Source organism: Lacerta agilis, chromosome 4 (genome assembly GCF_009819535.1).
Source record: "Lacerta agilis isolate rLacAgi1 chromosome 4, rLacAgi1.pri, whole genome shotgun sequence".
NCBI classification, from domain to species: domain Eukaryota; kingdom Metazoa; phylum Chordata; class Lepidosauria; order Squamata; family Lacertidae; genus Lacerta; species Lacerta agilis.
Window position 1 is genome coordinate 89992158 of NC_046315.1, and position 25027 is coordinate 90017184.

At 40.1% G+C, this 25027-nt stretch overlaps 1 protein-coding gene across 3 annotated transcripts in view; it reads right to left on the reverse strand.

The window, feature by feature from the left end:
* UGGT2 (UDP-glucose glycoprotein glucosyltransferase 2) overlaps positions 1 to 25027 on the reverse strand; it is a 79935-nt gene that overhangs the window by 40799 nt on the left and 14109 nt on the right. For all 3 annotated transcript variants that reach the window (XM_033147894.1, XM_033147895.1, XM_033147897.1), the window contains 5 exons: positions 22287 to 22387; positions 16676 to 16775; positions 14961 to 15021; positions 8116 to 8207; positions 7744 to 7894 (listed from right to left, as the gene is read on the reverse strand). In XM_033147894.1, the coding sequence (XP_033003785.1) occupies positions 7744 to 7894; positions 8116 to 8207; positions 14961 to 15021; positions 16676 to 16775; positions 22287 to 22387 (505 nt within the window). The remainder of the gene's footprint in view (positions 1 to 7743; positions 7895 to 8115; positions 8208 to 14960; positions 15022 to 16675; positions 16776 to 22286; positions 22388 to 25027) is intronic.

The window sequence follows — 25027 nt, forward strand, 5'->3', positions numbered from 1 at the left end:
TGGGGCTGGAAGACTCTCAGTTACCGCATGTGAGAGGGATTAAGTCGGCAAAAGGCGTGTGGAAGGCGTTGAAAGACCTTCATGTGCGTGAGACAGCAGGTTCCAAACTGTTTCTTCGCAAGGCGTTGTATAAAGCAATGTTGCAGCCTGGAGTTACAATGCAAGATCATTTGCACAGTTTGCAGATGAAATTTGTAGCGCTTCAAGAAAGAGACTGTGTATTAGACCAGCAGGAGAAAGTGTCTATAATTTTGAGCTCTCTTCCTGAAAGCTGGGACAATCTAGTCATGACATTTGAAGCGATGAAAGAAGAAGATTTGACTGTTAATTACGTAACTGGGCGTTTGCTGGAAGAATGGCAGAAGCGGGAGGACAGGTCGTTAATTTCAGAGGCTTCGGCAAGCGGTCGGCTTGTAAAGAATGCAAGCAGCGTTCCAGAAGGGAAGCAACAACAACGTTCGTGTCCGGCATCTGGGGAAGAGTCCGCGTATGCTGTGCGTCGGTGCTATCGCTGTGGGTCAACGCGGCATTTGAGAAAATGGTGTCCAGAGGCGGCCAAGCAGCAGCAGCGACAGGAGCAGCAGCAGCGTCAGGAGCAGCAGCAAAGACAGAAGAAATTCTTCAAACGCACCAAGTCAGCGCAACTTGTGACTGCCGTGGTTAAGTGTGCTGATGAGAAACAGACTGTCTGGGTGGTAGATTCAGGAGCTTCTCGGCACATAGTAAATTCAGAGAAAGTTTTTGTTTCTAAGGGCCAAACGCAAAGCAGTCAGGTAGCTTTAGCTGATGGGAGAACTTCTGAGGTACATTCAGGGGGTTCTGTATATGTTCCTTGTCTGCGTGAGTGCCTGGAGAATGTGCTGTATGTACCATCACTAAGAAGCAATTTAATGTCAGTTGATTGTTTGCTTAAAGCTGGGTTTAAAGTTCATTTTGAAAACAACAGCTGTATTATTAAAAAGAATGGTGAGGTTCTTGGCACTGCTAAGCCAGAAGGTGGTTTGTTTAAACTTAAAGCTGGCTCTTCAGTTGCAGCAGTGGTCAGTAATTCTCAACCTGTGTTAAACAACAAAGCTATGCATAACAACTGTTTACATTTACTGCATAGGAAGCTAGGCCATGCTGGATGGAAAAGTGTTTTGAAAATGCCTGAGTTAGCTGATGGATGTAAGCTAGAGAGTTGCAATAAGTATTTGGACTGCAATGTATGTAAGAAAGTCAAAATTTGCAGAGTTCCATTTCCCAGAAGTGATAGAGTAAGTGACTCACCACTACAGCTTGTTCATTTGGATGTAATTGGTCCTTTTGCTGTAAGCAGGGGTGGAGCACGTTTTTCTCTAACAATTGTGGACGATGCAACACGTTTTTCTTGGGCCTATCCCATGAAACACAAGGGAGATGTATTTACCAAATTCAAAAGCTGGGTAGCATCAGTGGAGAGGTTTTTTTCTGTTAAAGTGAAAAGAATTCAGAGTGATCGTGGAGGTGAATTCATGTCTAATGCTTTCAGAGATTGGTTGCAGAAACATGGTATTGGGCATCGAAAAAGTAATGTTTTTTGTCCACAGGAAAATGGTGTGGCGGAACGCAAAAATAGATCATTACAGGACATGATGCATTCAATGCTTGAGGATGCTGGGTTACCTATGTCATATTGGGCTGAAAGTATATTAACTTCGTGTTATATTCAGAATAGGCTGTTCCATCAGACTATTGGTACTACTCCTTATTTCAAATTGTTTGGAAAGAAACCTAAGATAGATCATCTACATGTTTTTGGTTCTAAAGCGTGGGTACAGATTCCAAAGCAAATGAGAAAGAAAGGGGAGCCTAAATCTAAGCAATTAATTTTTGTAGGCTACCAAGAGTTTTCAAAGGGTTACAGGTTTGCTGAAGGTACCAATGGAATTGTGATATCTAGAAATGCCAAGTTTTGTGAGCACGCTGGCTGGGAGAAATTGCATGCAAACACAGAGGTTTGGTTTGATTCCCAAAGGTTTAACAGTGAAAAAGAGACTCAGAGTTCAGAAACTGTGGGGGAGAAAAGTGCTGAGTCATTATCTCCAAAGCAAGAGTCAGATCAGTCATCGCCTGTTCCTAAGCAACAGCAAGGGGGGCGAACGTCTGAGGGGGAAAATGAAACAGAGGAAACTTTTACTCCTAGGAGGTCACAGCGAGAAAACAAAGGAGTGCCTCCGAATCGTTATTGTTCTAGCACAGGCAGTGTATGTAATGTAACGATAGAGCCTCAAAGTTTCCGGGAAGTTTTGGCATTACCACAACAACAGGCAGATTTGTGGAAACAAGCCATGAATGAAGAAATGGCATCTCTTAATGAGCATGAGGTGTTTACACCTGTGGCAACACCTAAGGGAGTGAAGGTGATTGGTTGCAAGTGGGTGTACAAACTTAAACCTTTTGGTTACAGGAGGATACAAATACAAGGCTCGCTTAGTAGCGCAAGGTTTTTCTCAAAAGCCTGGTTTAGACTTTGATGAAACCTTTGCACCTATAGCTAAAAGTGAGAGTGTCAGGTTACTGCTAGCCATAGCAGCGAAGCGAAAGCTTAAAGTCAACCATTTTGACGTACAAACCGCATATTTACATGCACCTTTGAATGAAGACATTTATCTTGCTGAGCCACCCGGGTATGAGACGGGTAACGGAGTGTTAAAACTCAATAAAGCTCTTTATGGTTTTCGGCAGGCCGCGAGATCTTGGAATAAATGTTTACATGCAGCTTTAATTTCATTCCAATTTCGACAAAGTGTAGCTGATAACTGTGTCTATGTGCGTGGAACTGGTGTCAAACAAGAGTATTGCCTTGTGTATGTTGATGACTTATTACACATGAGTAAGTCAGACAGTTCCTGCGTTGAGCTGTCTAGTCAATTTCACAACAGCCAGAAGCTTCCAGAAAGGCTGCGTCTAACTCTGCTGTGTCCAGGAATACGTTATACTCCTGACACTAAATCTTCTTTGTTACCTTAGCTACGTGGGAATTACCTTACCCTAAGTAACCAACTACTGATGACACAACCTAGATGGCAGAAAGTGAGGAGGAATTAAAGAACCTTTTAATGAGGGTGAAAGAGGAGAGAGCAAAATATGGTCTGAAGCTCAACATCAAGAAACTAAGATCATGGCCACTGGTCCCATCACCTCCTGGCAAATAGAAGGGGAAGAAATGGAGGCTGTGAGAGATTTTACGGTACTTTCTTGGGCTCCATGATCACTGCAGATGGTGACAGCAGTCACGAAATTAGAAGACGCCTGCTTCTTGGGAGAAAAGCAACGACAAACCTAGACAACATCTTAAAAAGCAGAGACATCACCTTGCCGACAAAGGTCCGTATAGTTAAAGCTATGGTTTTCCCAGTAGTAATGTATGGAAGTGAGAGCTGGACCATAAAGAAGGCCGATCACCGAAGAACTGGTGCTTTTGAATTCTGCTGCTGGAGGAGACTCTTGAGAGTCCCATGGACTGCAAAAAGATCAAACTTATCCATCCTTAAAGAAATCAGCCCTGAGTGCTCACTGGAAGGGCAGATCCTGAAGCTGAGGCTCCAGTACTTTGGCCACCTCATGAGAAGAGAAGACTCCCTGGAAAAGACCCTGATGTTGGGAAAGATGGCACAAGGAGAAGGGGACGACAGAGGATGAGATGGCTGGACAGTGTTCTCGAAGTGACTGGCGTGAGTTTGGCCAAACTGCGGGAGGCAGTGGAGGATAGGGGTGCCTGGCGTGCTCTGGTCCATGGGGTCATGAAGTGTCGGACACGACTGAATGACAACAAGTAACCAACTACATAGTTGGGAGAACATTCAAATACGTAACCATGTAGTTAAGGACCAATTGTAAGAGTCCTCCTGACCATGAAATTCTGTGGGAAAGACTGAAGTTCCTGGCCTCTATTTTACACACTTGCCTGAGAAGTAAGTATAATTGACTACAATGGGACTTACTTCTGAAAAACAACTTCAGTATGACTCTGTTAACACTCAGAAATAAATGCTTAGGTATCAGATATTTCAACAAAAAGGCAAGGGATAAGTAATAATTTATATTATTTTTTCTTTGTTGTTTGTTTTTAATGTTTATTTTGAAATAATTTTCAATAAAGATTATTTAAAAAAAAAAGGCAAGGGATAAACAGGGGTCGTAATTTCATTGCAGGACAAAAGTAAAACAACAGAGTAGATTACCTGATATGCCAAACAGTGTTACTGCTTAAAGTTTTCTCTTGCCTAACTTAATATGGTGCTAAAAAGGATTTCCAAAGCTTAAGAAGCACTTTATAGACTTTCTCCCTTCAGGGAACACTTTCATTGACTTGTCTGCCAGAGAATACTTGATAAATTTCCCTTGGAACCCTGCCCTGCACAATACATTGCAAAAGATTCTGACGGCTGTTCTAGAGTATGCATTCATTTCAAAATAGACCTTTCCAGGGCTGCTGAACTGAAAGCAGAGACTGGGTTCATACCATGGTATGTGCTAACCATGGTTAAGAACCTCCCCTCCTCAAACTCAGCTCCACCCAAGTCATGATGGACAACAGCAACAACCGGGGAAAAGAAAGTCGTAACATCTTACAAGGACAGAAAGAAACACCACAGACAGAATAATTGCCACACACAGGAAGAGCAGGGATATAGTTTGAGTTCCTTGCTTGTAGTTTTATAAATCATTTAATGTGTTAACATGAATAGAAGTTATTAATATTGCAGTTGTTGTATAAGGGATTATTATTATGACTGGAATGTAATGGAAATTAATAAGATTTTGGAATGCAGAAATAAAACAAATTATGAAGCCATCAATTCCAGCACGTGGGGGGCCACTTTTATCAAAATTATCTAATTGGTATTTGAACGATTGGTACTAATAATAATTGGTACTAATAAGGGTAATTCAGATGGAGGGCACAAGGAGAAGGGGACGACAGAGGATGAGACGGTTGGACAGTGTTCTCGAAGCTACTAACATGAGTTTGGCCAAACTGCGGGAGGCAGTGAAGGATAGGTGTGCCTGGCGTGCTCTGGTCCATGGGGTCATGAAGAGTCGGACACAACTGAACGACAACAACAACTAATAACTGTATTATAAATTGGTATTGTTATAATGAGGCTATTATTGGATTATAATTGAAAACTAATAAAAATTATTATAAAAGGGGGTGAAGTACCCACATTTAAGTTTTCAATCTTATAACAACTAGACCAAGCTTTTTTTTTTTTACATGCTTGTCTGCTTTTGCTCCTTCTTTGCCCAGGATTCAACTTTATAAGTTCATTAGGATCGCTCTTGTCTCTTCAGTCTAGCAACCTCCTGAAGTGGAGCAATGCTGTCACTGCCCAAATAGTTTTAAGGTCTGGGGTCAAACACCTAAACAGACCATCATATTAAATGACAGCCAATGCATAGGGATAATGGGAATTTGTTTTATTTATTTAAAATATTTTTAACCAGCCATTCATTGCAAAGTTGCAATCCAACAATATCTTAGAAGGCACCACTTTGGTTATCCCAGTCTGGAATATATCTAAGCAGCTCTGTTGCAGGGTGAGACCAGCAGAGGTGAGCAAACTGCCTTTCAGAGAAGCTTGTCAGCCATTACTGAAATCCACTTTAAGGTATGCCCAGCCAGAGAAAACCATATGAAGAACTGGCAGGGCTTTTCTTCAGCTGGGACTCACCAGAACTTAGTTCTAGCACCTCAGAGTTGGGTGCCATTGCTGTTAGAAGAGAACAAGGGAGAGATTCGTGGTAAGTTCTGGCACCTCTTTTTCTGGAAAAATAGCACTGAGAATTGGTACTGTTAACAGTCTGCATTTAACTATTAGTAAGAAAATGTATACACTGGAAATCTCATCACAATCATTTAGGGAACACAGAGAGAGAGAGAGAGAGCACTGACAAGGCAGTTAATACTGGTCTACTGTACTCTGAATAGATTTAATTGCATGCAAGTTTTTTTTTTTTAAAAAAAAAACTACACAGTTTAAGGAAACACATATTAAACAGATAAAAGAGAAGAGGGTTTCATCCCCTTCGGAACTCAACGATATATAATGCAGTAAGCAAGTATTTAAAAATTTCTCAGCTACTACCTGTGTTAATATACTTGTCAATAAAGGGTAATTCAGCATCCTTTGGGGTTCTTCCTTTCAATTTCTTCCTCACTTACAAGGAAATTGATCATTTGATACTGAAGACTGTTTATCCACTGATGTACACTTGCAGTTAATGAATGCAGACTTTAATATGGCAGCTACACATAGAAATAAGGTTCTGGTTTTTTGCAGTTGTATCTGAATCTTACCCAATGGCTATCAAGTTCACCAGCAGAACTTTGTGAGAAACCTGAATCTTCGCAATTAATAAATAAATCTCTTTCCTTCAAACAAATTCACAGAATATACAAAGCTAACTTTCTTACTTAGAGGTGTGTGTGTGTGCAATCTATAAATGTATTTCAGTATAGGGTATTATTATTAAATAATAGTAATAGTAATAATAGTAATAATAATAATAATAAAGATTGCTTTGTATAGGACTCATTTTTTATTGAATATCATTTACTATATTTGCCTAGACCAGTAGATCCCAAACTTTATTTCCCATGGAGTATATGAAAATTTCTGATGGTCTTTTAGCTGGGGCAATTAGAATAAGATCCACTATTTGACTATTGATTCAAAACCCTAAAATGTATTTTATATAACTGACTTTTTATTTCTATTCTTTGTATATCATATTGTTGTTTTATTGTTATGGCTGATGACTGATGCAAATAAAGATTCATTCATTCATTCTGATGATCTTGGCAGAGCAATTAAGTGATTTTTCTGCCTCTTGTAGTATTTGTAATGCACTGCGCAAGATGCTGTATGATTTTAAACTGTATTTCATTGCTTCTTTTAATTCTTATATTGTATTTTATTGTATTACAATTTGCATTCCATTGAATTCAAATTGCAAAACAAGGAAATACAATATACAAAAGAAGCAATAAAAACACAATTAAAAATCAACATGAGTATGCAGAGATGCCAAGTACCACTTGAATGTGGCTCACTGGTGGTCCATGGACTACAGTTTGGGGACCCCTGCCTTAAAACAAGAGTGGCCCTTCTGCAAATGGAAGTGCTCATTGTTGCTGCTGCTGCTGCCTGTACTACCCTGTAAAAGTTCTATACAGGTTATGCTGTATAAAATGGGCACACACACCCATTTTACACACATCATACAGAGACAGACAATAAACTCAGACATATTTCACTGCTTGCTGAGAGTGATTTCGACAAGCAACTCAAGGGAAGACTCAAGGGTTTCATGCAAACGTAGCCAGAAAGCATAATGTAGCAGCACTTAAGAAAATGAATGCAGCCTATCCCGTATCTGTCATTTAAACTAAGTTAGAAAAACAGTTAAAGTCTTAACTATACTTTGTTCACTTCATGATCAGCATACCTGCTGGACATTTTAGTGTTAAAGCCTTAAATGCAGTTTTCAAGAGAGGCGGCCATGTTATTTAGATGCAGCAAAGAACAACAAAGGGTGGAATTCAACTGAGTTTTACTTAGAACAGACCTGCTAAAATAAATGAACATGCGAAAGCTAGGTTTATTCATTTCAACAGGTCCACTCTTGAATAAAACTTAGATGAGTATCACCCCAAGGGTCTCATGGGACTTTAAAAGTTGTTAGCTAGATAAAGAAATTAATATGGTTACTTACTACTATTGAAGAGTGACGAATGTCTAATGCATAAGCGTCATCATCAGAATGGGCATCTAATCTCATGATTTTATTAAGAACATCTCCTTTAATTCCAAGGGAGTGAAGTCCGCGCATTGCTTTCTCTTCTACCTTCAAAGTTTCTAAAAGACTATTTAAAAAAAACCCACAAATATATGATTTAGTTAAGCAACTCTTTCGTTCTTCCTCTCAATTTAAATTAAACAAAACAATCAGATTGCTATGCATAATATTCTTTTTAGGACTGTCAATACAGAGCTAACCACAGCTTAGCTGGTCTGTGGATCAAGTTACTGGGCCTTTTCGGTATAGTTAATACTGTATAGGAAAGTTGCATAACTAATACTTTACCTAAATGGATCATGAAGATTCAAATCCATACGAAGACCATTTAGAAATAAACGTGCTTCACCAGGCTGAAGTTCAATAGCTTCATTCAGATGCTAGAAAGATAGTAAAAAGAAGTCAAGCTTAGTATAATTTAGTCAAGACAGTTTAAAAAACTGTCTTCAGAATATCCTCATGTTTCAAATCTGAAATCTATGTGAACAAGATGACATTAATTTTGGCTGGATAAAATTTAATCTTCTAATTATTTTTGTAGATAAGGGATTTCTCCTCTTCTACAGAGTGGGCTTGATGCTAACTATTCATGATCATTCATCCTTTCTTCCATATTCACTGCTCACAGAAAGGAAAAACCAAATAACCTGAAAGACAGGCTTTAACTTAGTTTGACAAATTGTATTTCAGGAAATTAGGCTAAGCATTTGTTGTTGAACACACCACAGTCTTTGAAGCAAACCAGTTCTGGCTCGCTATATATTGCTGCCTATGGTGAAGTGCAAATTGCTTCCCATCCCCTTGTAGGTCACATACTTCAGAAGGTTTTCCTGCACCATTTATAAAATAATTGAGTTGGAAGGGACCTTAGGGATCATCTATTCCAACCGCCTGCAATGCATTCAGTCTCCAATTTCTGTCATGGTACAACGCAAACATCTGGTCATGCTGAGCACTGGGAGGGTGCTGGGATGAGATGGTGATCTCCCAGTACCCAGCCAAGAAGCTTGCTGCTCCACCTGCCAAAAATGCAGGCAGGCAGAAGTAGCAGGGAGGGCAAAACTGGGATATGCTGGATCACGAGCCAGCCCCACTGCTGTTAATTGCCAGTAATTAGGCTGATCATTATAGCAGCTCCAAGCTGGCATAGCCCTGGTGTTTGAATGGCTCTGTTTGTCTATCCCCAACCCCAGCAGTAAAAAAAAAGTAAAGGACCGCTGGATGGTTAAGTCCAGTCAAAGGCGACAATGGGGTGCGGCACTCATCTCGCTTTCCAGCCAAAGGAGCTGGCGTTTGTCCACAGACAGCTTTCTGGGTTATGTGGCCAGCATGACTAAACTGCTTCTGGCGCAATAGAACACTGTGACAGAAACCAAGAGCGCATGGAAATGCTGTTTACTTTCCCGTCGCAGTGGTACCTATTTGTCTACTAGCACTGGTGTACTTTCAAACTGCTAGGTTGGCAGGAGCTGGGACAGAGCAACAGCAGCTCACCCTGTCACGTGGATTCGAACTGCCAACTTTCCGATCAGCAAACCCAAGAGGCTCAGTGGTTTAGACCAGTGTTCCCCAACCTTGCCCCTCCAGCTGTTTTTGGCCTACAACTCCCATCATCCCTGACCAGTGGCCTTGCTAGCTAGGGATGATGGGAGCTGTAGTCCAAAAACAGCTGGAGGCCCAAGGTTGGGGAACACTGGTTTAGACCACAGCGCCACCCAGCAGTGGATTAAATGTGCTGCCTGGCAGCGCCCATACCGGAGCTAGATGCAATTTCCCTATTTTCCCGCAATAAAGAATATTTACATGGTATATTGTGAAGCAGTCTCAGTTAATGCAACTTTTAAAGAGAAGAAATAGGATACTATGCACCATTAGATCATGAAAAAGATTATCTGCTACAGCAGGGGTAGCCATTGTGCCCTCCAGATGTTGTCGGATTTCAGCTCCTATCATCCCTGACCATTGCTCATGTTGGCTGTGACTGATGGGAGTTGCAGTCCAACTTCTGGGGGGGGCACCTCAGACTGGGCTGCACCTCACAAATATACTATACAGTTCTAACTTTAAACTGACTTGGCTCTTAGACTGCATGGGCCTCAGCAATTGCCCTTTGCTGATCTAGTTAGTCCAAGTCTAGATGGGCTTATTTGAGTGTTAATCTTGATGTCTTTGATTGTTTTTTCTGTTTTCCTTTTGAACTTTTATTGAATATTATTGACTTAATATATTACTGTTATAATTGGTTCCATATAAATGTGTTTAGATGATATATTGCCAGTGTTGAATTTGATTTTAAAATTCTTCATTCCTGCTCTGTTTTGTATGCAGACTGATGGCCGTGTGAACACACCCCTCTCTTGGTTCTTTCTCAATCTGTAAAATGGGAGTTACCAAACGGCCTACACTACAATGTACGCCAAAGGCAAATAAGATCAGGGACAATCTCTCTCTCTGTCTCTATATACATACAAAGAGGGCTGGTCTAATGGAAACATTTTTTCACTGGACCTGGTACAATGGCTGTACACTTATAACATGGACCACACAAAGTTTGTTTTTAGACAGCTAACCTGAGCAAAAACAAAAGGAAGGCTTCCTTAGGTGAGTCTGTAACTTGAAATGTTATTTAGGCTTCAACAACTACATCCTTCCGTAACACAGCTACTTACCCTTGAAAGCTATTCTGACTGCATCTAATCACCATATACTTTTCAGTCCTTAATAGGCTTTAGCCTCTTTCCCATATTGCATTTTCTATTCAACTTACATTATCTTAGAGGAGAATCTTTCAGTTCTGCACAGCTTGAAATCATGCCTCTCCTGCTGCTAGACGAATATCCTGTAGCTCAAAAATGTGCATGACAATTTATTCTGCTCTACTACTGATGTCTGAATAGCTGCCAGATTTATAGACAGACAAAAAAGACGAAGAGATTGCTTTCTCGCCACTGCATTCGTGCACACCCAAAGCATTTTTTCATGCGGTCCTTAGAGATAATAACCTTATGTATGCAGCCAGGTGAAATTTGCATAGATTAACCCCAAATTTAATTATCTATATTCAAAGAACTAACCCACGAGGACACGGTTTCGCCAAAAACCTGACGTCATCCGATACACTCAGAAGTTCCGTCAAACGCTAGCAAAAGGCCCCATGCAACGTTTGGCGGTGAAAACCCCACGTTTCAAGGCACTCCACAAAAAGCCCTTAGCAGCCTGACTCGCAGGGTCACGATTTCCCCAAAAAACCGATGTCGTCTGATTCACTCAAAAATGGTGCCAGACACCTGCAAATTGGCCCCTGCAATGTTTGGCAGTGCAAACTGCATGTTTCACGGTAGGCCATAAAAGGAGCTCTCGGCGCCCTGACCCGCAGGGGTCATGGTTTTGCCAAAACATTGTCTGATTCATGAAATTTTGTTTTATTACTTCTCTTCAAAATTACGTTTGAATTCCCTGATGTAGTAAGTTTAAAATACAAAGAACCAACTTACACACACACACACACCCCAATACCCCATTAGCAATTGTGTAGTGCAGTTTCTGCAAGTATATTAGACTCCTGTCTACTCAAACATTACTTTGGATGTGACACTTGAGAGAGAAAGACTCAAAAGTTCTTCTGTTAGGTAACAGGATTTTCCAAAAGAGAGCAACTGGCATCAAAATGTATTCAGGTCTATTTTAAGAGCTATTTAACTACCAGTACTTGATACCATTTTACACTGCGTTTGTGCAGCTGCTGCAGTCTAATAAAAATGAGTAATCTGCAGTAAGGCAGAGAGAGAGAGAGAGAGAGAAGAGGAAAGAGGAAAGAGGAAAAAGGAAAACTTAAATAGGAATTCACTAAAAGATGCTTATTAAAAAGATCAAATGGCTCGAATAAAAAAAATAGCTCCAGGGCTTTAAAAGAAGTATTTGTTTTAGATCAACCACGTAAAAGTGTCAGGAAAGCATGAAAAACACTGTGCTATTTAATAGTGATTTTCATGGGCATGAAGTTCAGTACTGCTTTGAAGCATCTACAAAATGAAATTTATAGCCTGGTGCTAAGCATCTTTACTCAGAAAATAATAAGCCCCACTGAATTCAATGGGACTTACTTCTTATAACCAAGCTTAGAACTGAAGTCTGGATCAAATATTCCCCTTCTATGAGGGGATTTTGCCTAGTTTTGGTATTTTCGAAAGACTATTCTGAAAACCAGTAATGCCAGCAGTGTAGAAGAGAAACATCTTAGCACAACCCATTCTGAAGCAGTCTCAATGGAGTGATCAGAAATCCAAAATCCAAAAAAGAAAAATTGTTGCCAGCAGAATATAGAGCAGTAGTCATGTTAGTTTCTTCCAGCAAACACAAAGAGTTTTGCTGCGGCATCTTCTAGGTTAGCAGATTTATTGGGGCATAATGAATCAATGAAGTGGGTTCTAGCTCGTGAATTTTTTTCACCACCATAAAGCTGCTCACCTATAAGGTGTCAAAGCCTCCTTGAGAGCATTCAGACGTAAAAGCTAAATGCCGAGAAGGAGCAGGCAGGCATCTCGGGCTTGTATTGTCCTATCTTCCCTTTGCAGATGGGGATGACAAACTTTCAGTCAGAGTTTAACAAAATTCATTTGAATCTGGAAATCTATGGGTTCCCACTAACCCCAGGCTGGAATTTTCTAATGTTGGGTACATCTTTACTCGCACAAGATGCAGGGAGAGCTGCTAAGCTTGGGCAGCTTTAAAAGAAGATTAGACAAATTCGTGCAGGCTATGTCCTGCCTGCTCAGTCAGATGCAGAATGCCTCTGTATACCACAAAGTGGGAAGAGTGCTGCTGAACTTGGGTCCCATTGGTGCAATTCCCATATGCATCTGCTTGGCCACTGTGAGAACAGAATGCTGGAGCTCTGGGCCTTTCGCTTTACCCAGTGTCAGGCTTTGGAGAATCAGCCCCCCCCCCCCCCACACACACACAGGGCAGCCCAGAATCAGAGAAACGATAAGAGTTCTTACCAAGCAATTTATTCAATAATTCACAGAGAACGACGAAGGAATGCAGCTGTCCCTAAATTGGAGTTGCTCCAACTGAGCTCCTCTCCCCCCTCCCTTCCTAGCAACAGCACTTCCCCTGACGGTGGCCGCCAGGGGCTAATTGTCTCTTGATTCCTTTGCTCTTCCACTTTCAGCGCACGCCAGGTTCTGGGAGAAGGGGGGGGGGGTCAATAATGCTCTCCAGTGATAACGTGTCAGCTGGCTGCTCTGTCTCTGTCTCCCCCTTTCTCTTTTCCCAACACCTCCCAACTGTTCTGTTCACCTGTCTCTGACCTGTGACCTTCCTCAAACCACTGCTGTAATTCAATACAACCTTCCTCTTCTCTGGGAAGTTCAGGAGGGAGGGGAGGTCTCCACCATTCCTCCTCAGTCTTGTCCCCCTCAGTCCAGTCCCTAATACCCAGCTGGGCTTTTACGTTATTATCAGGATACAGCATGCAAGCCTGAGGCTCATACCTGCACAATCTTGCAGCACGAAACCATAATTTAGCACATGGGTGGGGAACCTGCAGCCCTCCCAGCTGTTGTTGGACGACTTTAGTTCCCATCAACCCTGACCATTGGCCATATTGGCTGGGGCTGATGGAATCCAACAACATCTGAGGGGGGTGTTTACTGTTTTAAGAACATGTGGATTAATTTTTTGCAATATATGGAATGGTTTCCACAAGGAGGTAGGGAGGAAGAAAAGTGCAGACCTAGCAGTAGATAGGTGGTGTCGGATAAGAAGGGTGGTTCTTTCTGACAAGTTTATCAAAATAGATAAGGGACCCTCCAAAAGTACATAGATAATTTTGAGAGCCTGAAGTTTGTTAGAGATTGCAAATTGCCTACGTGCAGAAATGCAGCTGTCTATCTTCAAGCAATTAGCAGTTGGCAGAAAGCCCAGATCTGCTCTCTCTAGACCCTTAGCAACGACCTGTGATTGGTCAACGAGTTCCTAAAGAGTGAGCTCTGTGTGAGAGCTTGTTGTGGTTAGTGTGGTGGTTGTGTTAGTGTAGAGAAAGTGGTCAGTGTAGAGAGAGAGACAGAGAGGAAAGATTTTATGTTTTGTTTCTTTTATTTTGTAAAGTCCGTACATAGTAACTTATGGATACTAGTTGCTTCAATAAATACTGTATATAGTTATCCAAGGAGTTGCTGAGTTCCTGCATTGTGCTGTCCAGTTAATTACACAACAGCCAGAAGCTTCCAGAAAAAGTCTGCGGTTAACTCTGCTGTGTCCAGGAATACGTTATACTCCTGACACTAAATCTTAAGAAAGTTGTCTACATGTTATGCACAGAGAAGGGGGGGAGAGACTTTGCGGTTGGTCCATAACCTAACTCTGCCTGCATCACTGGTACTGTACCCTTGGCACCCACAAGTTCCTCAAATAAAGGGTGGTCAAGGAATTTAATAAATAAATAAAATTCTTCACACCTCTGCGAGTAGCATCTTTTATATACAATCAGGGAAGAGCAGAAAGAGGTGTCAATGAGTATCTGATCCACTATACATATAAGAAAATGAATCCTGAATGAAGCAATCTTCCCAAACATGGGGCTGTTTGGAATGGGACAGTAGCTGAAGATTACTGACTTGATCTAGGATGATAGGGGTAAAGCTGAGGAAGGAGGCTTATATTTTAGAACATACACTGAGGAACACAGATCTCAAATGACCCATGGGTTAAGGGCGAAAGCTCAAAATATAATTCTGCGATACATTAAAATACATTATCGACAGAGCAAATTATCCTGCGTGCAGACATTTGGGTACTGAACTGATTTATGTTCAACTCCAGTGGTCAATTAAAGCAGCTTAGTTCAGAGTTAAAGCTCAAGCCCTGAAGGTAACACCTGAACATTAATGGTCTAAGTTTCATTGCTCACTGTAGCTGGAAGGGCTGCTCAGCAAATCATGTCATGCAATATTTGAGCAGAAGGTGTCATGAGCAGCTAAGGACTGCAACTGATGAGCAAGTCTACATTTTGAAATTCTGCTGCTTACATTTTAAGTTACATCACAATAAGTTTATCTCCCAGCACTGTATAATATATGCATCTCTCGACAACTGCATCATTTTGTATAATAAAAAGAACAGTAACAAACCTGTTGATTTTCCTTTATTTCTTTCCGCATTTGCAGGTTCACTAACACTTTGGTCAGGGATCTGAAAAAGTCAGAGATCATGAACTGTTCTGCCTTTCGGCATTTCTCCCACCTATTCTGAGGGAGTAAAGTACTCCATAGGCAAAGTTTGCATGCAATGATATATCCCCTCTAACACCCAACCACAATGAAACAACTGGTTTAAACTAACTAATTTGTAGTAACTTCTGAACTGGAAACTACAATTAGCTTGAGCTATGGTATCTTAAACTAGGCTTTTCCCCCTGTGGCAGGTGAGGGCATGTTCAAACCAGATGTCCACTCTCAACTTTTTGTTATCTAGCAAGACCTGTAAACTTTTCTTCTAACTATTACAGATTTTTAGAAAAGACTTTTGATAGACAGTGGTACTTGACTTAAGCATCATTTTCAACGGTTGTTATATGCTCAAATACAAATTTTATGCAAGATGTATTCAAACGGGAACAAAGAAAAGTTATTCAAGTTTCTGCCAGTCGACAGAAATTACTGCTCATGTCTAACATCAACCATGCACTCTCATCTCCGCCTTATTCTGTCTAAGGGTTGTCACAATAGTTCAAAAACTACAGCCAGCTGTGCCTTGCAATGTCAAATAAGTACGGGATTGTATTGGGGATTCGAGGCATCGCAGACCGTAATAATAGTGTATTGTCTGATAGAACAGTAGGGAAAGAAATTTGGCTTTTGTAGCAGAGGGAGACCCACAGGGTTGTTGTAAGGGTAAACGAGATAAGAACTGTAAAGCGTTTTATCCACGAAAAACGCTATAAAAAGTTCACTTACAATCATGACAATGTCTGCTAATGAAGGAAATCTTGACATGATACCAGTTGTATAAACACTGGAGAGCTAGCTTCGCTGCTGTTATGAGTAATCGCTTGGTATAGAAAGATGACAAAGAACTGCCTATTATTGTGGCATGAATGATCATGGCTATGTTTCTTAATTTGACAACTTGCACCCAATGGGCCATTTCAGACTTAGCATTTGGATTTACATACTGGATCCTTCCATCTGTTGAATTCTATCAACTGTTGTTTAGGCTTGTTAAAAACCACTTTCCTGGCCACATGATAAGAATCAGCTTCAAGGCAGGATGTGGGGTAGATCCTGATTTTCTTTATTGACACAGACAACTTACATAGATATATGAGAGCAGTCAGGCTAGCAACTTTTGTGGAGTTTATTAGAAGGCTACTCTAGTATATTGTAGTGGACAACAGTGCTGAACTTGGACTGGAGAGACCAAGCTCAAATTCCACTCGGTCAAAAAGCTCAACTCAGACCAGTCACTTTCTACCTTCTAGGGTTGGCGAATGAATAAAATGAGGGAAAGTCACATCTGCTGCCCTAATAACTTTGGGGAAAGGGGGGGGTGTAAATAAAGTTTCAAAAGAAACACTCAAAATCCAGACATTCATTAATATACAGTGGTACCTCGGTTTACGAACTTAATCCGTTCCAGAAGTCCATTCTTAAACCAAAACCATTCTTAAAACAAGGCGCACTTTCCCTAATGAGGCCTCCCGCCACCGGTGCCCTTCCACCGTTCGGATTCCGTTCTTAGGCCAACACTATTTCCGGTTTTGCGGAGTATGTAAACCAAATCGTTCTTAAACTGGACTGTTCTTAAACTGAGGTACCACTGTAATGGGAAGTAACATTAGCCTTACCTGGCCTTGACTGGGAAGTTCTGTGCAATGTCCTTCATGACTTTTAATGCATTATAAGCAGGCACAGAGAGAATTCGAGAGGCTGCTTGCAAACTAATGTCTACAAGAAAACAAAGCATTCACTGAAGAACCTTAGGTATGGATTTAAAACATTTGTTAATAGCAAAACCTGTCTGGCTTTAATTAACTTGAAAGGCAATGCTTTTCTAACTATCAGCTACAGTTATGTTGGCAGGTAGAATTTAGGGAGAGAAGGGAAGAGGAATCCTAGGGTCAACTCCCAATTCCTTGACTATGGTCAGATGCCTGGAGCATATATATATATGTTGACTAGACATAGGTGTATAAGTAACAACTGTAAATAGAATTATATAATAATAATAATAATAATAATAATAATAATCATCATCATCATCATCATCATCATCTTTATTACGGTCCAGAGACCCAACAATTCATTATAAAACAGTTCACAGTTTTGACTGCCCGCCTTCAGGTTATATAAGCATTATGTACAGACTTAGGAAGAGAGATCATTTGTTCTTGCCACCACCGATAAAAACTTCGCCACTGCTAATGTTCTATCATTTATCCGGTCTTCCAGTATATTCATCATTAGTCAATCAGGTCATTTGCACACACAGTTAACAAAAGCAACAAGATAAGCAACAAGGTAAATATATAAAAAAATACATTAATCCATCGTAACATATGATTAAGAACTCTACCATTTCAACTACTCTTTGACACATCTTATCGTCTGAAATGGTGACTTCCACAGCCCTAAAGCCAATTTAACAAATGCAGCAGTCCTATTTCTATACACATTTTCCACAAATGCACTCAGAGGCTACTATGATAGTACACAGCCGTAATACAAGTTATAATTGTCACCATGACCAGAGATAGTAAACAGTCTAAACTATACTACAGATGCAGAAGTAATTAAATAATTTTTTTAGGTGTAAGATGTGGCAGCAGGTTAAGCTTGTTTTGTCTGCTGATGTTGCAAAGGCTCTACTCAGAAAATTATCCAGCTTATGAATGCACATTCCTTCCGACTTTCAAAAGCTGCTTCCCTTTCCGACTCCTGTTTAGTGCTGACCCCCCAATTTACTTCAGAGCACCAATGGTTAGTACTTGCTCTTCCAACCTAAACACAGTTTGCCACGATATTTGAACTGGCAAACTACAGAGAGTGCTGTACGCACATGTCAGGTGTGTACTTTGGCAATCTTTGATAACGTGGCATTCTGAGCGAGCCCAAAACATGGCACCCCAAAATGGATCTTCTCAATTATGGATCTTCTGAATTTTGTGCCTCTGTGGCTCAGCGCCCTGTGTGGGGCAACTGCCTGCACCGCCCTAACTCAGACGTGGTACATGTCTTGTTTCCAGTTCTCCAAATGGTTTGTAGGAATGTCTGAACTTAGCCACTGAACTATTTGTAATTTTCAGTTATATACATTCCAAGAGTTTTACAGTGATTTTAACATTTCAAAATTTGACTTCCTTATTCCTCTTTCTGCGGTTCCTTAAATTTATATTTATCATTTCCTGAATATACTGAATTAACTTTTTTTTTTTATTCAACTACCTTACTCTTTTTATTCAACTACTTTACTCTATTTACTCTTATGAAACTGCAGGTTATTACAATAATCCTGCCAATGTCCATATCTGTTTACAATTTATTTGTACATATCCAATAAACAATTTCTGTTCTTTTATAAAAAGTTTGTTGTTTTGCCATTTCTGCATAATCCATGAGTTTCTGTATCCAGTCTTCTTTCCTCAGGTCTTCTTCTTCTTTCCATTTTGAGGCCAATAACATTACTGACGCTGCAGTCGCATACATAAATTTTACCACTGAACTGCTTTTACTTCTACTCGCATTTCTGATTGTTCAAACCTCATCTGCATGCATCTGTCAGGACTGCTTGTATGTTTTGATTGGATTGGATCAGAGTGTGGAAAACCCCTAGAATTCAAGCTTTCTGAAAATTTAAACTTTCCAGAACAAGTTTCATGATAGCCTTAAAACTGTTCTTCCAGCTGTTGCTGAAACGCAGCATAGGTGCTAGACCAAATTTCCAACCGTTGGGGAAGAAGTTTCAGACTCCAATATAATTTCTTGGCACTCTCCATGATTACCAAAAATCAGAATAAATTAGGCAAAATAGTATTGATTATTCAAAAGCAGCAAAAAATTAAAAGGTGCCCCACTTGCATTATTTATACAGGTTACAGAATTCAGCTTATTTTAGCACAGAATTTGGAACACTGGAAAACAGGAATACCATAATAACTATAGAGGAAACACAGTAATAGCTACAGGTAAAACTCGAAAAATTAGAATATCATGGAAAAGTTCATTTATGGAAGCAATTGTCTTCATTAGCTACTGGAGTTTAATATATGAGATAGACTCATGACATTCAAAGCGAGATAGGTCAAGCCTTTATTTGTTATACTTGTGATGATTATGGCATCCAGCTGATGAAAACCCCAAAGTTGAGATTGTTAATTTGCGGTTCTCATCAGCTGTACGCCATAATAATCACAATTATAACAAATAAAGGCTTGACTTATCTCACTTTGCATGTCATGAGTCTATCTCATATATTAGTTTCACCTTTTAAGTTGAATTACTGAAAGAAATGAACCTTTCCACGATATTCTAATTTTTCGAGTTTCACCTGTATATTGCCCAGTTTCAAAAGGTTTCATTAAATTTATATTCCATCTATTTTATTTGATCTCCTAGTGGCTTATAACAAACAAATCTAATTCACAAGGCTATTCTCCTCTCTGCAATGCAGCCAATGCTGGCCTTTAGTAGAGCTACAATCCTATACCACTTACTTGGATGTAATCCACACTAAACTCAATAGGACTTACTTCTAAGAAGACATGCATAATGCTATAAGACCCAGGGAAAGCAGTGGAACTTAATTTAGTCACAACTAACTAATTCTCATTAACTTGTTTATTTATTTCCAAAAAGGATATCCTATATGTAACATAAAAGCATACAAGAAACTGTTACCAATAACGCTGAAAGGGGAAAAGGCATCATATCGTGCTACTTTTACAGTATTATGAAAAAAAGCCTAATCTTCCACAAGCTTCATGGTCAATTTCCCTCATCCTCAACATATCATAGATATGACGAAATAGCTTTTAAAGTAGTATTATGGCTTTTATTTTGCAATGATAACACTTCATGGCCCACTCCTGCGCTGCATTAATAGAAACAGTAAAGATAAATTGTACCACAATGATTTCAGCCACACAAGATCCTCCTGCAGGTCATCAGGATAGGAAGATTTAACATCTTTCCCTCCCCTCCTCCTCTCTGAAGAGCTTTATGTGCACTTTGTTCATCTGATGCAGCAGTTTACCAATAAAATCTAAAACTGTTTAGTTAAAAATAGATTCACAGAAGAGAACAATAGATGCTTCTTGGTGTTTCATCCTGTCAATGAGGCCAGGACAAATGTTTTGAGCCTGACCATATACAGGTGAAACTCGAAAAATTAGAGTATCGTGGAACAGTCCATTTATGTAAGCTATTGTTTTCATTAGCTACTGGAGTTTAATATATGAGATAGACTCATGACATGCACAGCGCGATATGTCAAGCCTTTGTTTGTTATAATTGTGATGATTATGGCGTACAGCTGATGAAAACCCCAAAGTTGAGATTCTTAAGTTAGGGTTCTCATCAGCTGTACACCATAATCATCACAATTATAACAAATAAAGGCTTGACATATCTCGCTTTGCATGTCATGAATCTATCTCATATATTAGTTTCACCTTTTAAGTTGAATTACTGAAAGAAATGAACCTTTCCACAATATTCTAATTTTTTGAGTTTCACCTGTATTAATCTCGTGATTTATTTCTGAAAACTTAAGAAAAGCTACAAGGATCCAATCAGAGAACCAAAATGTGCGGTGGCTGCTGAAAGTAGCAGCTGTGTGTCTAGTTCCCCAGCCCCACCAAAGTTGGTTATATGAAGGGAGCCTGAAAAACCCATTGCACGTTGATGCTGGGACATAAATTCTGAAGTACAGAAGCGCATATTGACAGCCTTCCATAGCCACACTCCACTGAGTTAAAAAAAATCAGGCAGCTGTCTTGATCTACTATGACACATGTACACCTCAAAGATTAGTAGACATGGCATAATACAGTACCCAACTTATTGGGATCCTAGAATACTGGGCTGGCAGAAGGTGGTGCGCCGCTAAACCTGGAATCACTTGCCTGATCAGCCATGAGGCAAGACTACAATCTTATGCATGGTTACCTGAGAGTAAGTGCTACTAAATTCAGTCGAGTTTGTTTCTAACGGCATAGGTTCAGTTTGCTAAAACACACTGAGCTTTAACAAAAGTCCAATGAAATGCTACCTTTAGCTTTTGATCAGCCATGCTAACCATTTTACAAAAAGGTGTTACCATTTAAACTGCTGGCACGAAGCAAGAACCGCAAGGAAAGGAAACAAAAGCAGCCAGCTTCTGTCTATTGCCCACATTCTCCAACTTCCTTTATGGTGATATGGTACAAACAACAGTAAAAATTGAAAGCCTCGGTATCATCACATACCCTTGCCAGAGCCATGAGAACAGAGGTAGTGGTGGGTGGGTGGGTGGGTGGCTGGGGGGTGGGGACTGTATCCGGTGCTCCAGCAGAGGACGTCATTGTTCCCCCAAAAATGCCCTAGAGATTAATTCCACCACATTTCCTGTTCCACTGCACTACTTAGAACTAGGCATAACATCTAGAATGGTCCCTCAGGTTTTCAGCATGATACTTCCATAACACTAGCAGATTACCATCATCATTGGGAGATCAACACAGCTCACTGAAAATGTATCCCATGAAAATGTAGTTCTGGTAAATACTCCTTAAGCAATATAGCAAAAGAAGCATAACAGATATACAGGTGAAACTCGAAAAATTAGAATATCGTGGAAAGGTTCGTTTCTTTCAGTAATTCAACTTAAAAGATGAAACTAATATATGAGATAGACTCATGACATGCAAAGTGAGATATGTCAAGCCTTTATTTGCTATAATTGTGATGATTATGGCGTACAGCTGACGAAACCCCCAAATTAACAATCTCAACTTTGGGGTTTTCATCAGCTGGACACCATAATCATCACAATTATAACAAATAAAGGCTTGACATATCTCGCTTTGCATGTCATGAGTCTATCTCATATATTAAACTCCAGTAGCTAATGAAGACAATTGCTTCCATAAATGAACTTTTCCATGATATTCTAATTTTTCGCGTTTCACCTGTGCAGATTCTAATACAATGGCTAATCTGTGAGCAAGGGATTCACATTTTATTTTATTTTTTTAGCCCGGATGATAAAAGTTATGCGTGCATAGCAGTTATTTCCAAATGTACACCTCTAGAATTTCTCTCTCAGAAGAGCCCCCCCCCCCCCCGCACCAAAAACCCCTTTGCACATACAAGGTTTGCAAACATTACATAGATGTCAGTATAACTGGTGCAAATACACTGCCATTCATTGTTCCACTGTATTACACCAAACAAACAAACAGCTAGTATAAAGGTTATTACCTGACAATTCCCAAACCTTCAAAGGCTCTGTATCATCACTACTTTCAATCAGGTATTTCCTCAGCTCTTGAAGATTGTCTCTGAGGTCAGGATAGTTCTGCCTGGATTTTATGAAACATAAAGCAAGTCAACACTACACAACACTTGCAGGAGATTACAATTCAGTTGGTGTAAAGACCAAGGAGAAACGTTTGAAAATTGTAGTTTTAATGTTTCTCCTAACCCAGTAGGGAGGAACTTGTTAATGCTACTGTCCCGCACAACCAAAGCTTGAAGAGGGGGTTCAAAGCAAAGTTTCAACCGCTGATTACCGTTAACCATGGATAGCACCCATAGGAGCCAACTCTAAATAAATGCCGTACCATATAGGCCGAAGTTGTTGAGCTTTTTTTTTTTTTTTTTTGACAAAAACTCCAAATAAATGCCGTCTTTAGCTATTTTGGGGGAAAGTCCGATATGAGCTGCCATTTGCCTGGGTTTTCCGGGACATTTTAACCAATTCTCAAAAATCGCACCCGGGAAATTCCGGGTGTATGGCAGCCCTATGTATCAGAGCCAGACAATGGCACTTTTGTAGGCCTGCTGACCTTCCAGTTGGCCGTTCCCTTCCATTAGGCATGGAACTTTTAGGCTGCAAACCTTCTCTCTCTCTTCCCCTCTCCCAAACCGCAGCTTTACAGTGCAGCAAAGCCACCAGCACACTTGCAGTCCTGCCACACATGGTTGCCAAGGTGGAAGGTGGAGGGCGGAAATGTTGCTGTGCCAGCCTGGGGCTGGCATAGCATTCATAGGCCTGATGCTGTCACACAATGACAGTGAAACCAGCTCAGGATCCGACAGATATGGGCCAGCTCAGCGCCTCCCTACCCCTGGAACACTCTGTTTCAGGGCGTTGTGCTGTCTACTGTTGGCAGGCATTCCAGCGGCACTAACACCTGCCCGTCTGGTGGGTGCAAGAGTGCTACACCAACGGCAGGAGGCTGATTTACCTGGGAGAGCTTGGCTGGTCCCTTCACCCAATTCAGCTCACCCTCCCAAGCCTGGTACAAAGGAAATTTTGGAATTATCTCCCATGTAGTAGTACCTCCCTTTCTATAGATATTAGACAGAACTTTTGCATAATTCAAGTTATATAATTATAATTATATAGTTATACAATTATTTATCGTAATATTCAAATCAGATTAAGGAACATTGAAAAACAAAACATTGAGTCAGCTGTAAATCAAATTTGCTCCCTTAAGTTTTATGGTTTAAATCAGGAGTAGGCAACCTAAGGCCCAGGGACCAGATGAGGTGCAATCACCTTCTAAATCTGGCCTGTGGGTGGTCCAGGAATCAGCGTGTTTTTACATGAGTAGAATGTGTCCTTTTATTTAAAATGCATCTCTGGGTTATTTGTGGGGCATAGGAATTCGTTCATCCCCCCCCCCAAAAAATATAGTCCAGCTCACCACATGGTCTGAGGGACGGTGGACCGGCCCACAGCTGAAAAAGGTTGCTGACTCCTGGTTTAGATAACAGGGTCACTTATATTTCAAAATTAATAATTCCAGTCCAATGCAGGGCCTTTATGTTAGCCAGACTGAACGTTTTCCCCTCAGCTTTTGTCAAGTGCAGACATTCAAACATCCCCAGAAACAATAGACATTGTGGATGTTTTTGGAACATGCTGGACACAGTAGAACATATTCTTTTCTACTGCCCATTGTACAACCAGCTACGCAAATGCATGCTATCCACCTTTTGGGGGGGTAGTCTAACATCATGGCACAATGAAAATATCAGATTCTATCTGTTTAATATTAACCCGCAAGTAACTGCAAGGGTGGCTGAGTTTTTATCAATAGTATCTCTCAGAGTGGTGAATGGCACTATTTAGCGGGAAGAAACTCCAATGAAAATCCTCACTATTACAGTACATATTTTTACATGGCTATTTATTTGTATATATTTTAAAATTTTATACATAGATGTTTTATGATGGCCTATATTTGTAATGCCTAATAAAGGTTTGGCGAAGTAAGATATTAGGCAAACACCAGCAGTAATGGTCTTTAGACATTTGCTGAAATTTGCTGAAATCCTTTTTATGTTTAAGCAGGCTTTCTCTAATATGTGACTCAGCCGTTTATTACTCATTGAGGAAATTTATTTCAACATCTATATTTGATGTGTTCTATTTTTGTATTTATTTTTTGTATTTTTAATCCACTCTACATTTTTTGTATTTTTAATCCACTCTACATCCAAAAAGTCTCCATGGGCAGTTAACAAACGTCAGTGATAGTTGTGTAATATAATATGAAGACATTTTTAGTTTGTGGTTTATTTTCATTTCAGTTTATCTTCATAAAGGATAAATATGAGCTTTGAATTAATAGGCTACACCCACAAAAGCCAACAAATGGTGCCTAATTTTCTATAAACATATCTATTTTTGTTGATTTTCCTTAGTTCTTAATAAAGGATGTTGATTGAGCCATGGCCACTGGACCCTGCATCTTAACCATCCATTTCCCCATATTAGGTATTTTAGGTATCGTGTCCAACATTTAGCAAAAATGGCAGCTGTTATCATATAAGGAGCTGATTCTTTACGTTAATGCAAAACGTAGGCCACCCAGAGTGGCTGGGGCAACCTAGTCAGATAGGTGGCATATATATGATACAATTACTAATAAAAATGAAATGAAATGGAAATGGAAATGGAAATAGCATTGCTGTTGCTGTTATGTGTG